Below are 17,468 nucleotides of genomic sequence, written 5' to 3'. Positions count from 1 at the left end.
GGTGAAAGTTACAAAATTAGTGAAAATGAACGGAGTTCAGAGAGTAAGAATCTATCAACGAAAAATTAGAATTTAATGTAAAACACACGAAGACAGATTAAGAGAGCTCGATAAGAAACATGGTAACCTTCAAAGGTATGGTTTGAATGTGGTATTAAAATGATAATGAAGTGCGAATAAACCTCCTAATATTCATTATTATTCTGATAAATATTACTCCGGTGGAAAGGAAGGCCCGGGGGGGGGGGGGGGGGGGGGGGGGGGGCCGGGGGGGGGGGGGGGGGGGGGGGGGTACACTTCTGTATCCGACAATTTATAGTGGACTGTGTTACTTCTATTGACAATAACTATTGGGGTTTTCTGACGTCATCGCTGAACTAGTTGTGAAATAAATAATCTTCGTACGTCATACGCTTCTCATCAAACTAGGATGAAGTTTTGCCAAAAATTACTGAAGAGTGAAGACCCCCCCAATTGACTCCTGTCATGACCATTCTCGGGTTTAAAATTTAAGAAAAATTAGGCAGGTGCAGTTGTCGAGCGAAAAGTTTTAACATGCAACCAAAGAATTTATAATTGTATTATTTCAATTTAGTGAATGTAATTTAAGGAGCCAAGAAATCAGTTACCAGATAGAACGTAAAATCTAAATGGTCAGAAGTCAGAGAAATTAACTATATGACAAGAACTAGGATGGATGCAAGGAAACAGCACATGACACAAATTAAGGATTATCATCGGTCGCCTCCTCGTTATTCCATATTTAGACTGCTTTACAAATTATTACTTTAGATAAGATGGGAATTAATAAACGACACCTGCTCTCAAGTCTGAACATGCAATTCGAGCTTTAGATTATTAAGAAAATGCAGGAGATTTTAATAGAATTGCAACGGTACTAACCCCGTACATTACTAACTACTAATGAACTCAAAATACGACCGAAATCAATATACATTTTTCGAAACACCACAATGGCGCTCAATATTAACATGATAACCTTTCTCTGCTCCAACATTGAGGACATATTCTATTGCTAAAATATACCTGATGGGGAATCTGAAGGCGAAGATATGAAGATATGAAGATATGAAGATATGAAGAAATGAAGATATTGAAGATATGAAGATATGAAGATATTGAAGATATGAAGATATTAAAGATATGAAGATATGAAGATATGAAAATATGAAGATATGAAGATATTGAAGATATGAAGATATTGAAGATATGAAGATATGAAGATATGAAGATATGAAGATAAGAAGATATGAAGATATGAAGATATGAAGATATGAAGATATGAAGATATGAAGATATTGAAGATATGAAGATATGAAGATATGAAGATATGAAGATATTGAAGATATGAAGATATTGAAGATATGAAGATATGAAGATATGAAGATATGAAGATATGAAGATATGAAGATATTGAAGATATGAAGATATGAAGATATGAAGATATTGAAGATATGAAGATAATATGAAGATATGAAGATATGAAGATATGAAGATATGAAGATATTGAAGATATGAAGATATGAAGATATGAAGATATTGAAGATATGAAAATATGCGTTTTCTGCTATCCGCTGGTGTCCCTTAAACATTAACTACCTTAGTTTCACAGTTAATTTCTACCGTCAATGTATCAATGAACTAAATATGTGACGTTGATGCCCGCCTCTCCACTTTTTAAACGTATTGATTATGACAAATAAAGGTGAAATTGAAGACAATGTAGAAGAAACTTCAACAGTCCAAAATTGCTCCATCATCAAAAATCGCTTTGAGTCTAACTATTATCTGGCATTTTTACAGCGCGTACTAGTTTTCATTAATCATTTTTGTTTAAATTCAATTTTCTACGTCAAAAGTAACAAATTGACCTCCAAATGTGTAGCAAGCATGTTCAGACCAATCTCTGTTTTTTCCTCACGACCTCTTACAAGTACTATGGATACTTTAACATTCTGATGCCGTTCAAGCAGTTCATATTATAACAATCCACATTTGTTTATTGTTAATAATATTACTGTAGGTCTGGAATCTGGATACTTTCGGGGATATGACACGTGACAGCGATAAACCAATCAGCTTTCAGCATTGACCAATCAAACACAAAATCAATGTCACGTGTGACGCGTTAAAACAAATATTGTTAACCCCCCCCCCCCCCCCATCAGTAACCATATCTACTAATCAGACTAGAAAATGAACTACACTTCATTTTTACTACAGTGCTGTCCGTTGCTTCAAAACTAAAATAAAAATACATATAAAACAAGAAGAGGATGCTTTTAATAGCTCACTAAATAAAAACTAACTAAAACAAACTATAACTAAAAAGCTAACTAAAAACTGATTTAAATAACACCTGATAAAGAGCGAAAAGTTCAGCAAAGGAAATTGACCGACGAGTTGTGATGCTCCACTGCAACTATATGCTTACACAACGAGGAGATTTAAAAAGCTGGAAAATCTGCAATTAAACAACAGTTTTCCAAAGAACCATCTAGTTGAGATACAATAAAAGTGCAGATGATGAGCAAGATGCTGTATTACAAATAACATATTATGATTATATATCGACACAAAGCGTCAAATATTTAAACATCTTGAATATCACGTGTGTGTCAGGTGGTGGACTGCGTGACAAGCAACGCTGGGTGAGATCATTCGCAGGAGTGTAACCGTCACATTCATTTACTTGAGTGTGCATGCGTGTGAATGTGGGAGTGTTGTGAAGGTGAGTGAGTGAGTGAGTGAGTGAGTGAGTGAGTGAGTGAGTGAGTGAGTGAGCGAGTGAGTGAGTGAGTGAGTGAGTGGGTGAGTGAGTGAGTGGCTGGGTGAGTGAGTGAGTGAGTGAGTGAGTGAGTGAGTGAGTGAGTGAGTGAGTGAGTGAGTGAGTGAGTGAGTGAGTGAGTGAGTGAGTGAGTGAGTGAGTGAGTGAGTGAGTGAGTGAGTGAGTGAGTGAGTGAGTGAGTGAGTGAGGGTGAGTGAGTGGGTGATGGTAGGTGAGTGAGTGAGGGTGAGTGGGTGAGGGTGAGTGAGCGTGGGTTAGTGAGTGAGGGTGGGTTAATTGTTAAAATCCCTAACCTAAGAATCAAAAAACCTCTCGCTATATAATATGTTTTATGGCTCTAAAAATGGCTCTTCCCAAGAAATTAATAAAGACAGGAAGCGAAATTTAATAAACCAAAGTAATGAATCATCTTGATTTGATGGAGTTATTTGAGACGACAAATTATTACAAATGTAAGACTGGGCAATGAATACTGAAGTCTGACACGCACGGGGCAGCAGCAGCTGGACCGGATAAACTTAACGGGAAAATTAAGAATTCTGCAGGTTTACGAAACAATTCATGGAATTCATGGCTTCTGTTGGGACGATGGTGAGAAAATTTCGGTTATAAATCTGGGGCCGTTCATAGGAATTGTCAGGTTATTATCACTAGCAAACATTTCAGGGTTTGAGTGTTCATGGATGTATCATGTAACGTGTAAAATTAAACAAGACAGGGATAAAAGTTGAGAGATGTTCGGCAACGACCCTCTAGTATCCAGGCAGCCCTTAAATTATTTCAAATCAATGCCACCAAGATCCACAAGTAGATCTTGTTTGGAGGAATACAGTTTGGAGGAAGCATGCCGCAGCATGGTTACGAAAACTTACTTTTTATATTTCCGGCTTTTAATGTATTTCACTTTATTGCGAAATTTCAGTCCAGAACGAGATAAAAATTATAAACAATATTGAAAACGCAGCTTATAATTTAGTATTTAAACGTATACTCGTTAGTAAGAAAACAGGACAAATTTAAAGAAGCCACTAAAATATCAAAATATGTTACCAAGAAAACAAAACATACTCTATATAAGTTATCATACCTATCCGACAAATTACTCAGTAAGCGTACTGCTTCTTAAAATCATATTCTGACAAATTGAGTAAGTAAAGATGACGTCATCCTTTCTGCCAAAAAGATATCAAACTCGGAAATAAAAGGAAACAAGTATTACAAAAATGTTGTTCTGGCGGTTGTTTTTTAGGATTTTAGATTGAAAACCACCTAGAAATGCATAAATAATAATAAATTAACATAATAGGCATAATGTCAAACATATTTTGGTCGATCTAAAAATCGAATGGAAGCAAAATAACCTTGTGAGTCTGACGAAATGGCAGAATGGGGTGGTCGGGTACAGCTACCCGGAATAGTAGAACAGAGTGGCCCACTTTTAAAACTTGAAAATCTTACACACGTTCAGGCTGCTAGGGCGTATTTTCATTCAAGCAGCTCCACGTGGAACGAGAAAACAGACCAATCACAGAAGAGATCAAGTCACGTGACATCGCAGAAAGCTAGACACGGACCAATAAAAGGCAAACATCTTAAATACTCGACAAAAATTACAATGTGTGGCAACCGACCGTTTTAAGCCCCACCCGTACTATGGGGCACTTAAGTATTCAACAACTGCGATATGGGACCCTCCACACATACACACACACACACACCAATCATGGTTCGTTTTCAGGGCTATTAGCCAATCAGAAGACAAGATGGGGCCACGTGACATGGAACTGTTACTAGCATAATCACCCTAAATGGGTAAATAAAACATGTAACTTTACTTAAAACACAGACAAATAACGCTGCAGAAAAAGCTGGGCACGTAACCCTGATGACAAATTGCCTTGGGGACAGCCAATCAGCGGGCAGCATTCAGTCACGACACCAGACTTCCACTAATCACAGCAGCGTGTGAAGTCACGTGGCCGGTAAGAATGGAGGATTTAGTCATGGGAACAGCTGGGGAACAATTACATATACCATCTATTAAAGAGCATAATCACGGTAAGTGTACGGTAGCAGGAGCCAGGGTAGGTGGAGCAGCAGGTTCCCAACCTTTCGTGTAAGCTATTTCCTGAATTTACAGGCTTTGTTAGTCAGATCCGACTTGGGGAGCTTTCGGTTCACTGATTGGTTGATTTTTGGTGACCTCATGGATTTGGGATGATCTCATTGGCCTACGCTGTTCCCTTGAGATATTATATATAAGCATAAATAGAAAAGCAAGCCACAAGCAAACCTTGGTGTAGTGAAGTTAAACTTGACAGTTTAAAATGACAGTTTAAACAAACGTGTCTGAATAGTGAATAATCACAACGTTAAATCTTACTTAAAATGTTACAATATATAAATAACAATTACGAAGAGGGGGGCCACAAGTTAAAATCATAACAATTTACCGCAAATTTGTTGCCTCCCGCCACAAATGATCATCTGACTAATCCCCTTCTGCTCATTAAACGTTGTAAATAATAAACTTACTACTGAGATATACTAATATTATATAGTAGTATATATTATAGTAGTATATATTATAGTATATATCATAGCAGTTACAGCTATAACATCAGCGGCGTTCTCTGAAAACAGTTTAAAATGTTGTGCTGATCAAAGGCTTGTTTTAAATAAAGGGATTGTTTGATGATCATAGTTTTAACATGATGGCTGATTGGCTGCAGTACAACGAGTGTCACACTGTGACACTAACTGTTACATATTGGCAACGAACTGTAACACATTACTACACAGACATTGAGCAACAAACTTAACGCTTCGACAACTTGCACTCATACCAAAATGTAATGCCCCATAGTGCCGAAATCATAGACCATCCAGTTAATTAAAAAAGGCGCCACAATGAGCAACTCAAACTGTAAGGAAGACAGGTCAAACAAAATTGTGCGATTGTAAAACGTAAAATCATCGAGCTCAACACGCATAAAATGGGTTCACTCACTTGGCACAGCTACTACACTCCACTACTACAGTAATGTCTACACTCAGTACTACTAGTACTACAGTAATGAGTAATGAGGCACATAATGTCTACACATAGTAATGAAGACAACAACAAGATGCAGGTACAGATATACCCTCCCTTCCGATAAGTAGTACAACATGTATAGACGATGACAGCTTATGCGCGCTAGCTGCCACCGTCCTGCCACCAAGCTGCCACAAAACCTGAACTTGAGTGGAAAGTGCTCCACATTTAGCTGCTTTAACAAGATCTCTCTGGTTTGTTTAATTTTCCGGAGACTGGATTATGAGGGTGACTGGGGAGCAGTGGCTGGGTGAGTATCTTGAGTTGGTACGAGTTCAAAGATGGTAGAAATCTAGGCAGAAGGGAGGGAAGAATATGTGTTTTACGTCTATTAAAACTTTTAAAAGCGATCTAATGATCAGTCATAGGGTGGAACATATGGTAAGTAATACTGTTCCCATGGTTACATCGCACGTGACACGCGCTACGTCTATGTTTTGTTGATCGTTTTGAAATGGGAAAACGATAAATATTATGAAACTGCAATGCCAAAGAATAATTCGTCTGAATAACCTGATAATGTAGCAATTAGCAACGACTAACGTCTCCGCTGGTTTAATTCGGAAACCTTTCAAAGTTTCCCCGGGTGTCATTCTTCAAATCACCACCTTAATATAAGCCCACACATCTACTAACTGAAATTATCTAATCAAAAACCACAAATTACTTGATCTCATCTGGAAGTACCTGATTGATGATCCGTTTGCGACAACCTCTCTCAGTTTCCGATAACTCCCCCATCTGCCCACGTCCGGAGAGGTGTTTTTGCCGATTCTCGTTGCTTTGATTTTCGTCGCTACGACGACAAGATCGTGAGTGAAAAGATTCACGTGGAGGGTAGACACTTTCGTCCTTGTTTATGTTGCCCCAGAAAAGTTGCAGCTGATCGAAAGGACGGAAAATCGTCATCTTAAAGTCGGACAACCCGCAAAAACAACTCGAACAGACGGAAAAACTGGAGCGAAAGCAAATAATAAACTCGAATAATGGCGACGTATACCATTTAACGACTTTTTTCTACTTAAACATTTTAAGCGATCCATTATCCTTTATAACAGTACGTAATTAACAATCAAGCCATTAGGGATGTTTGGTATCCATGGAAACACGATGCTAGTTACCAGAAACTGGTCGTTTAGCTGCGATAAAAGATGTAAATTATAAAGGTCTCTCTATGAGTACGTGACATGAGGTAGTTGGTAACTGGACACTGGAGACTGTGTACTGGTTAATGTGACAGGTGACTGTCACGTGTTCATGGCGCTGTCCACTTATGAGCGGTGAGACAGAGTAAGGGGTATGTAGACGAGGACATACAAACAGAAACCCGTCTTAAAAAAGAGAGGAAATAATTAAAATTGGTATTTTTAAATAAGGCCCATGATCAGAAAGAGGAGCATCATTCTGATATAAAATTCCACGAGGAGTTAAATTATTGATGGTCTCATAACACGAAAACACCCTTATTCCGTTGAAAAAATTAATAAGAGGTCAATTAGGCTCTGTCTTGAGAACAGGTTAAACTGGCAAGCCATCAAACACTTATGCGCAACACGATTATATAACATCTTGTCTCTGATGTATGGGACTGGGCCAACTTCCCACAAAACTTAAGCCACAGTTTAACGAGACAACTTAAATCTTTCATTTCAATACTTTCATTCAAAATTTTACCATCAAAATGTTTAAAATTAAAAGTATAATATTACAGGTTGCTCAAACTCGTCTGGGCATGTTAAATAATTCCTCACAGTAAACTTTTAAAATCATATTAAATGAGGGAGGGCGTAGCCACCGTGACTCAGCGATCTTTACATTATACTGCTTGTTAAGGATCATGGGTTCAACCTCAGACGCGGGCACACTTATTGTTAGTGATATATCACGTTATATCTCAGCAAGCACACATTAATACTACAACATTATCATCTATTTAATTCATCCGAGAGTCGAGACCTGCGATATAACTGAAAGGCAATATGGCAACTAATGATAAGAAGTAAGACCTCGAATAAAACTAATCGTATTTGACAGAGGGAGCGCAAAAATTTGCTTTAAGCATGATCACCTTCATTCGATTTACATGACAATATATTTTTCATAAAACAGCTGAATATATGCCACGTTACCATGACAACCAATATCCAGAAACCACCAAATAAGCTTGTTCAACCAGCAGCAACCTTTCTGCGAACACTACTTTGGCCACGTGACCACCCTCGCGCCTTCCCACTGGCTGCTGACAATAATTACGGGCCACCATTGGTCCGATTAAATTGACGTCTCTCTTGGTGCTCGCTCATTCATTAGCAGAGTATCAGACGGTGGATTGCATTAAGAGGAGATTAATACGTTGACTTGATTCCCTGGATCAGGTAATCTCGTTACGCTTCACAGAATGGGGGTTCTTACCATAAATACTGTCTCCCACTGCACATTACAGAGATAAGTAGTGAGTGTCAAGATAATATCGTGGTTATATTGTATGGGATATTGTCATGGTGATAAATGTTTTGTATGGGTACAATGCCCAACAATGAACATGTCACGTGACGTGTGTCATGTGATTTAAATGTGTCACGTAACTGTCACTGTAACGTGATTGTAAAGTGTGACCTGACTGTAACGTGTGAACTGTAACGTGGTTGTAAAGTGTGACCTGACTGTAACGTGTGAACTGTGACGTGATTGTAAAGTGTGACCTGACTGTAACGTGTGAACTGTGACGTGGTTGTAAAGTGTGACCTGACTGTAACGTGTGAACTGTGACGTGATTGTAAAGTGTGACCTGACTGTAACGTGTGAACTGTGACGTGATTGTAAAGTGTGACCTGACTGTAACGTGTGAACTGTGACGTGGTTGTAAAGTGTGACCTGACTGTAACGTGTGAACTGTGACGTGATTGTAAAGTGTGACCTGACTGTAACGTGTGAACTGTGACGTGGTTGTAAAGTGTGACCTGACTGTAACGTGTGAACTGTGACGTGGTTGTAAAGTGTGACCTGACTGTAACGTGTGAACTGTGACGTGGTTGTAAAGTGTGACCTGACTGTAACGTGTGAACTGTGACGTGATTGTAAAGTGTGACCTGACTGTAACGTGTGAACTGTGACGTGGTTGTAAAGTGTGACCTGACTGTAACGTGTGAACTGTGACGTGATTGTAAAGTGTGACCTGACTGTAACGTGTGAACTGTGACGTGATTGTAAAGTGTGACCTGACTGTAACGTGTGAACTGTAACGTGATTGTAAAGTGTGACCTGACTGTAACGTGTGAACTGTGACGTGGTTGTAACTGGTGACATGTGACAAAACTGTAACGAACCTCTTCACGTTTCTCAGCCGCCAGTTTACAAATGTTCTTCATGTGGAGAGCTATCTGACTGGCAGGGTTATAGCAATGCAGGACAAAACAGCGGTAATTGTTAGTTCCCTTCTGCTTCACCACGTACGCAAAGTTCCTGAGAGAAAGAGAAATAATATTAACCAACAATGCATTCTTGTGACAAGGACATTTGGACCATTAATTTCAGAGAAAGAGAGAGAGAGAGAGAGAGTCGCATTATGTTATAATCGTAATAGTAAGTCTAGTCAGTACACAGTATTCAAGCGCATAAGACGGCAGACAATCAACAACGCCATTAATAAAGACATAAACAATTAATCATCAAATTAACCAATAATCTAACGTTTCAAAACACAATAGATTACAAAATCAGTTCATTATCAAATTAAATAATCACCTGACGTCATCGCTGCCTACGCCCCATCTCCTGATGGTTAAGATGTTCTGTCTGGATAACACAGCACGGCTGTTGTAGTCGAGAAGTTTCAAGTAGGTCCCTTCAAATAACAGGATTTGCAGGCTTAAATTATCCTGAAAAATGTTCAATTAGGTAATTAATTAGGTAATTAATTAGGTAATTAATTATTGTAATTAATTATTGTAATTAATTATTGAAGTTGTCACTGAAATAACAGAAACTGTGTAAAAGTATAAATGATCTGGGGCACCTCTAGTTGGTCGATGAAATTAACTCAAGTTTTGACAGAAAAAAAAAGTCAGTACTAGTTTTAACTTTTTAAAATTAACGGAAAAGAAGTTCAAGCCGAGGCTATTCAAATTCACGAGAAAGAAGTTCAAGCCGAGACTAGCCAAATTCATGGGAAAGAAGTTCAAGCCGAGACTAGTCAAATTCGTGGGAAAGAAGTTCAAGCCGAGGCCGAGACTAGTCAAATTTATGGGAAAGAAGTTCAAGCCGAGACTAGTCAAACTCAAAAACATTGATTGTTTTGACTACTTTTTATTCTTGTGATTTTCACGATTCATAGCAAAGCTATTTTTGTTTTGCATAATTTTCATCCCTTTTTGATTGACCTATTGTTATGTTATGTTTGATTTTTTAAATATGGTGCTTTTAATTTGTTTTATATGAACATATTACCGTAATACCAAAAAACCAGAATCATTCTCTATTCAAACCATCGCTGTTGGAATGACCGAAGCGAATAGATACAATTCTAAATTGAATAGGCTATAAAGTTTTGTTTGAGGGGGGGGGGGGGGGGGGGGGGGGGGTCCCCTGTTTGTACGATAATAAAACTTACGGTTTGTGAGGGGTCGTTAATGAAACTTACGGTTTGTGAGGGGTCGTTAATGAAACTTACGGTTTGTGAGGGGTCGTTAATGAAACTTACGGTTTGTGTATTGGTTGTCATGGTAACGGGGTCCCCCCCTTACTTACGGTTTGTGAGGGGTCCCCCCCCCTTACTTACGGTTTGTGAGGGGTCGTTAATGAAACTTACGGTTTGTGAGGGGTCGTTAATGAAACTTACGGTTTGTGTATTGGTTGTCATGGTAACGGGGTCCCCCCCTTACTTACGGTTTGTGAGGGGTCCCCCCCTTACTTACGGTTTGTGAGGGGTCGTTAATGAAACTTACGGTTTGTGAGGGGTCGTTAATGAAACTTACGGTTTGTGTATTGGTTGTCATGGTAACGGGGTCCCCCCCTTACTTACGGTTTGTGAGGGGTCGTTAATGAAACTTACGGTTTGTGAGGGGTCGTTAATGAAACTTACGGTTTGTGTATTGGTTGTCATGGTAACGGGGTCCCCCCCTTACTTACGGTTTGTGAGGGGTCCCCCCCTTACTTACGGTTTGTGAGGGGTCGTTAATGAAACTTACGGTTTGTGAGGGGTCGTTAATGAAACTTACGGTTTGTGTATTGGTTGTCATGGTAACGGGGTCCCCCCCTTACTTACGGTTTGTGAGGGCCCCCCCCCCCTTACTTACGGTTTGTGAGGGGTCCCCCCCTTACTTACGGTTTGTGAGGGCCCCCCCCCCCCCTTACTTACGGTTTGTGAGGGCCCCCCCCCCCCTACTTACGGTTTGTGAGGGGTCCCCCCCTTACTTACGGTTTGTGAGGGGCCCCCCCCCTTACTTACGGTTTGTGAGGGGTCCCCCCCTTACTTACGGTTTGTGAGGGGCCCCCCCCCTTACTTACGGTTTGTGAGGGGTCCCCCCCTTACTTACGGTTTGTGAGGGGTCCCCCCCTTACTTACGGTTTGTGAGGGGCCCCCCCCTTACTTACGGTTTGTGAGGGGTCCCCCCCTTACTTACGGTTTGTGAGGGCCCCCCCCCCTACTTACGGTTTGTGAGGGGTCCCCCCCTTACTTACGGTTTGTGAGGGCCCCCCCCCCCCCTTACTTACGGTTTGTGAGGGCCCCCCCCCCTTACTTACGGTTTGTGAGGGGTCCCCCCCTTACTTACGGTTTGTGAGGGGCCCCCCCCTTACTTACGGTTTGTGAGGGGTCCCCCCCTTACTTACGGTTTGTGAGGGCCCCCCCCCTACTTACGGTTTGTGAGGGGTCCCCCCCTTACTTACGGTTTGTGAGGGGCCCCCCCCCCCTTACTTACGGTTTGTGAGGGGTCCCCCCCTTACTTACGGTTTGTGAGGGCCCCCCCCCCTTACTTACGGTTTGTGAGGGGTCCCCCCCTTACTTACGGTTTGTGAGGGGTCCCCCCCCTTACTTACGGTTTGTGAGGGGCCCCCCCCCCCCTACTTACGGTTTGTGAGGGGTCCCCCCCTTACTTACGGTTTGTGAGGGGCCCCCCCCCTTACTTACGGTTTGTGAGGGGTCCCCCCCCTTACTTACGGTTTGTGAGGGCCCCCCCCCCCCCTTACTTACGGTTTGTGAGGGGTCCCCCCCTTACTTACGGTTTGTGAGGGCCCCCCCCCCCTTACTTACGGTTTGTGAGGGGTCCCCCCCTTACTTACGGTTTGTGAGGGGTCCCCCCCTTACTTACGGTTTGTGAGGGCCCCCCCCCTTACTTACGGTTTGTGAGGGGTCCCCCCCTTACTTACGGTTTGTGAGGGCCCCCCCCCCCTACTTACGGTTTGTGAGGGGTCCCCCCCTTACTTACGGTTTGTGAGGGGCCCCCCCCCTTACTTACGGTTTGTGAGGGCCCCCCCCCCTTACTTACGGTTTGTGAGGGGTCCCCCCCTTACTTACGGTTTGTGAGGGCCCCCCCCCCCCTTACTTACGGTTTGTGAGGGGTCCCCCCCTTACTTACGGTTTGTGAGGGCCCCCCCCCTACTTACGGTTTGTGAGGGGTCCCCCCCTTACTTACGGTTTGTGAGGGCCCCCCCCCCTTACTTACGGTTTGTGAGGGGTCCCCCCCTTACTTACGGTTTGTGAGGGCCCCCCCCCCTTACTTACGGTTTGTGAGGGGTCCCCCCCTTACTTACGGTTTGTGAGGGGTCCCCCCCCTTACTTACGGTTTGTGAGGGGCCCCCCCCCCTACTTACGGTTTGTGAGGGGTCCCCCCCTTACTTACGGTTTGTGAGGGGCCCCCCCCCTTACTTACGGTTTGTGAGGGGTCCCCCCCTTACTTACGGTTTGTGAGGGCCCCCCCCCCCTTACTTACGGTTTGTGAGGGGTCCCCCCCTTACTTACGGTTTGTGAGGGGTCGTTCATGATTGAGCTGAGCTTTCTGATACACTCGTTTATGGAAACTGAGCTGTTAGCTGCTTTTAACGTTGAAGCGTCCATCTCCATGTATCCCAGGTTAATCACCTTGTGGCTGAAATAATGTGGGTGAAAAACGAGAATACTTTATGTATGGACGAGCTATTTATGTCGTGTTATCTATTATCAAATTTACAAACATCTTGAATAATTGTAAATCTAAAATTTAAAAGTTGATCTAAGCACGATTATGATTTCAAGGTTTGGTGGGACCAAATACATGGTTAACCGATAGTTCAGTCAATTTATTACAAAATGTAAACAAATAACTAACTAACTAACTAGTTAATTAGCTAAATAATTAATTAAGGTGCTGATAAACTAACTGTTCGGGTGGGAGGTGTGAAGTATGGTCCTGATCACGTGACACTATCTCGGAACTCTGCTCTTCTGTTTCAGGTGTGGAGATCTGCAACTGACAAACTTTCTCCGACAGCTGTTAGAAGAGTTATACTTGGATTAGCTATCAGCTCCAACCTTACTGTAGTCGATTCGAGGCAGGTTTGAGGTTGATTATCTGGCATCTAGATTAATCATGGTAACTAGATAAGAACTACGAACATACATCCTGGTAACTAGATAAGAACTACGAACATACATCCTGGTTGCTAGATAAGTTAGGGTGTTGGTACTGTGTGGTGCCGGATGGTACATGCCAGTAGTATACTCCTGTTTTACTTTCCACCTTCTCCCACCCATCTGGCATCGAACAACTGGAATCTAGGGAAAAGTACAGTTTCTAAATGATGTGCAAATGAAAGCGTTTTAAATCCTATTATACTTACAATACAGCGCTTGTCTGAATGCTGGGAAATATAAATGCACGATAAAATATGTTTAACTTGTATCACGAGTATGTGAGTATAATATTTATGTATTTTGTTGGGATATATTGTAAGCATACAGGTTATTGTATAATAATCATAGTGATTTGGCCGCCACGGTGTCGGTGAAAATTAGATAGATTCGATTGGCTTCAACTGTCATGAATCTCATGATTTAATCTCTAGATCGGATATTAAATCCGTAAATTTAGCTCTGAGTGAGGTAAAAGGGGTTATTATCACTCAAATTATAATCTGACAGATGATATGAACAAAGAAAGTCTTGGATCTATAACCCGCTTTGACCCATAGATCACAACTAATAATAGAGAATTGGAGGAAGAGATCATGAGACTATTGTGTGTCACATCACAAGTACAATACCAGGGCACACTCAATAACAGTGCAGACTGGTCCGATGGGAAATAGCTAGCAGAGATAATTCAATCACAGACATTCACATGTAGATTTAAAATCTTGATGTTATATTCTCAAATCAACAGCTAGAACACGCGTGAACGCGCTTTAGCTGATTTCAAGGTGACCGCGCGTTCCAAAAATACCAAGTATTTCGAGCACATTTTGTTGGAACTAAGTGCCGCATGTTACATTTTAGAAGTTCAGATAAACATCACACCACTGCGCCTAGACTGCTTACCAAGTCAAGAACTTTCATCAAATAAGTTAGCTTCGGTTTTCATTGAGTGACATTTGTGTATGACGGTGGATTCAATCTGACACAAATCACATCATTGATAAATCAATCGATTACACTCCATCTAAAGATGATACAACAAAGTGTATGTGACCAGGTAACATATTTCACATACCGACAGAGGAATTGCTCTTGTTCAGATGTTTAGCTTGGAGGCTGAGGTTGCTGAGAGTCCTGTTCAGAGGGAGTGACACTGAGCTTCCGTTCAGTTTGTTCTCACTCAGCTTCCGGTTGTCTGATTGTAAACTGAAATATGTTTTTGTATAAGTATCATGTATTACCTTTCTCATAAAATCGTTTGTTTGTTTGGGGACCAGCTTTTGGTACACTGGTTAATGTTTACTATAATATTGAAGTATTACATTAGAATTAGATAAATAAATAGGAAGATAGAACATACCACTATATCCAAAAATTGAAACACTGTACCGTAGCACACAACACAAAAAGTTAAACTACTGGCAAAGTGTCCTCAGAAAAATAAAAAACCCTAAATATACCTAGCCTTGGTGAGACCTGCTTCGCGATTGCTATTCAGCGATGTGTGCTCCACAAGTCATCACATACCTGAGTTACAATCACGGTTGCAGTTTTTTAACTCACAATTAAAAGTTCCTCGTTATTAGCCGTAATCAACAAATACACGCAACAGCCATAAATAAGAGCCATACACACATTTAAATCAAAGTAATTATGTAGATATCAAAAACACCGAATGTTACACCTTAACCTTATCTACACTGAAAATCTTGCCGTCTCTAATATAATGATACTTTGTTGGCTCATCAGTGATCATTTCCTTTACTTTGACAACAAGTTTCTGATGAGCTGCTCTCTCCTCCTTGCTTCTGTCAGGTGTGATGTACCATGTGTGGTACGCTGTACATTTAGATTTCTTCAGATTTCTTGCTCGAGCAAGAACCATTTTTACTGATTCCGTGCAAGCCAATGTCACTTTTATTGGTCTCGGTTTACCACTGCCTGAAGTTGTTTTAGTCCCGATAGAATTTGCTGCCACAACTTTAGGATCACACCCTGAGGATTCCCAAATCAATTCGATCACTTCTTCTGCCACTAAGTGTGGATCAGGGGAATAATTCTCCGGTACACCGTAGATAATGAAATTCTTACTACGGATGTCGTCTTCAACTACGGTTTTCACAGCTGTTTTTATACTGTTGATCGACGGAGTACTTGTAGTTGTCTCGCAGTTCTTCTTCACGATATCGCTCCACGCTGTCTTCATCTCGGTATGAACAGTTGTTTTAAAAGAGTCGAGTTGCTCCTGTTGCTGTTTAATCTGGTCTTTCTGATAGTTCAGCTGATCTGATTTAAGTTTGTCTATCGTACTGGCTGCACATTTACAAAGTTCAAGATTACTAGTCATTAGCTTAGAAAGATTTTCAACTGCAGTAGCCAAGGGATCTTTATTTACAGCCATTAATCTCGCATGATTCAGTTCTGTAACGCTTTGTGCTTTTGACATCTTCAAAATTTCATTCATCGCTGACGATAGCTCCTTTTCAAATCTGTTCAGATGTTCGACGGAAAAATCCATTTTACAAAAGCCAAGGCGTACAGCACGACGTGTCGGTGTAACAGCAAGTTGAGATAACACTACCGATAAGAGAGCAATTAAAATGTTGCAAAAGCTAGAATAAAAGATTGTAACTGCTAGAATAAAAGATTGTAACTGAAATAAAAGATTGTAAAAAAAAAACTGAAATAAAAGATTGTAAAATCCATACTTCATAAAAATAAGTTCTTATGTACATGTTACTCTTGAGTCTACTTTAGATGGTTTGAACTGAATCTTTGGGTTTTGAGTTCTTTATGGCTATAAAGCGATGTATAAATTTATAATTTATAAAACTTATTATTATTATTATGTTAGTTTAGGACCTGGAACAGCTGCTGCGGATGTTATGCTTTGTGTGATGATGTGATGTCAGAGTTTTTACTTAATTTAATTTATTTCCGTTAAGATCATCAAATATAGCACCAATTTTCAAACATTATTTAATTAACTAGAAAATGTAACTGGTATAACTGAATGAGCATGGTACTACTAGGGGCTTCAGACTTGTCCCTTTTTTACTGAACAACTGGCTACGTGGCTGTTACAAGGGGCTTTGCAAATTATCACAAAAAACACCACCTAAAAACCTTAGATTTGTTTGGAGAGGCGAATCATACACAGTTTAGGCTCTTGAAATCTTCGATTTAAAAATCATCTTGAGAGAATCTCCTCAAATTATTTGTTATATAGTAGTGTTGAAAGTATTAAAACCTAAAAACCTGTTAGAACTATGAGCAGATCTGATAGGACTGTTGTGAACTTGTAGAGAAGACTGACTTGTTTCCTTGTTATCTTCCATTTCAGGAGCTTGTAAACTTACGTACTCACCATTAACATCAACAGTGAAGTCACCATTAATATCAACTGTGACGTCACCATCACCATCAACTGTGACGTCGTTAAAATCATTAACATCACCATTAACTTCACCATTAACTTCACCATTAACTTCACCATTAACTTCAACAGTAAAATCGCTGACGTCATCATTTACATCTGTCTGTGAAGACCACCTGACGAAACATAATGTTAGTAAAAACACAATGAGTTAGAAAGTATTCATAGCCCAGATTTAATGACAACTTTTGTAATTTACATGTGGTGCAGTTTAATCCCCATTCAAGTTCATGAGATTCAATTCTACCTCTTTGCAAATCTTTGACTGGTGCGATTTCGTGAGTTTAAGGTTCTAAATAGAATGCCTCTATTAAAGTTTAACATTTTGGTTCAAGGTTAATTTAATTCACAGAGCTAAAAGATCTACCTATAACAATTAATATGAAATATATTAAATATATTTAATCTGTTCACACTACCAATTAAAAAGTCTGGTAAAATTGTCGGTGCGGTATCTGTTACTGCTGCTCAGTGATACTGTATTGTCGGTGTGGTATCTGTTACTGCTGCTCAGTGA

At 40.5% G+C, this 17,468-nt stretch overlaps 2 protein-coding genes across 2 annotated transcripts in view; both read right to left on the bottom strand.

The window, feature by feature from the left end:
* The window catches only part of LOC134821779 (uncharacterized), a 474,787-nt gene that overhangs the window by 170,227 nt on the left and 287,092 nt on the right, over nt 1-17,468 (bottom strand). The gene's annotated exons all lie outside the window — the stretch shown is intronic.
* LOC134821787 (amyloid beta precursor protein binding family B member 2-like) overlaps nt 1-17,468 on the bottom strand; it is a 61,597-nt gene that overhangs the window by 3,318 nt on the left and 40,811 nt on the right. Inside the window, exons 6-12 of the mRNA XM_063832562.1 lie at nt 16,774-17,067; nt 14,591-14,721; nt 13,535-13,656; nt 13,263-13,372; nt 12,865-12,991; nt 9,651-9,784; nt 9,233-9,368 (exon numbers count right to left, since the gene is read on the bottom strand). Of these exons, the coding sequence (XP_063688632.1) occupies nt 9,233-9,368; nt 9,651-9,784; nt 12,865-12,991; nt 13,263-13,372; nt 13,535-13,656; nt 14,591-14,721; nt 16,774-17,067 (1,054 nt within the window). The remainder of the gene's footprint in view (nt 1-9,232; nt 9,369-9,650; nt 9,785-12,864; nt 12,992-13,262; nt 13,373-13,534; nt 13,657-14,590; nt 14,722-16,773; nt 17,068-17,468) is intronic.

Source organism: Bolinopsis microptera, chromosome 10 (genome assembly GCF_026151205.1).
Source record: "Bolinopsis microptera isolate Bmic1 chromosome 10, MBARI_Bmic_1.0, whole genome shotgun sequence".
NCBI lineage: Eukaryota > Metazoa > Ctenophora > Tentaculata > Lobata > Bolinopsidae > Bolinopsis > Bolinopsis microptera.
The sequence above is the reverse complement of the archived record's forward strand: the minus strand, read 5'-3'. Positions and strand labels throughout refer to the sequence as shown.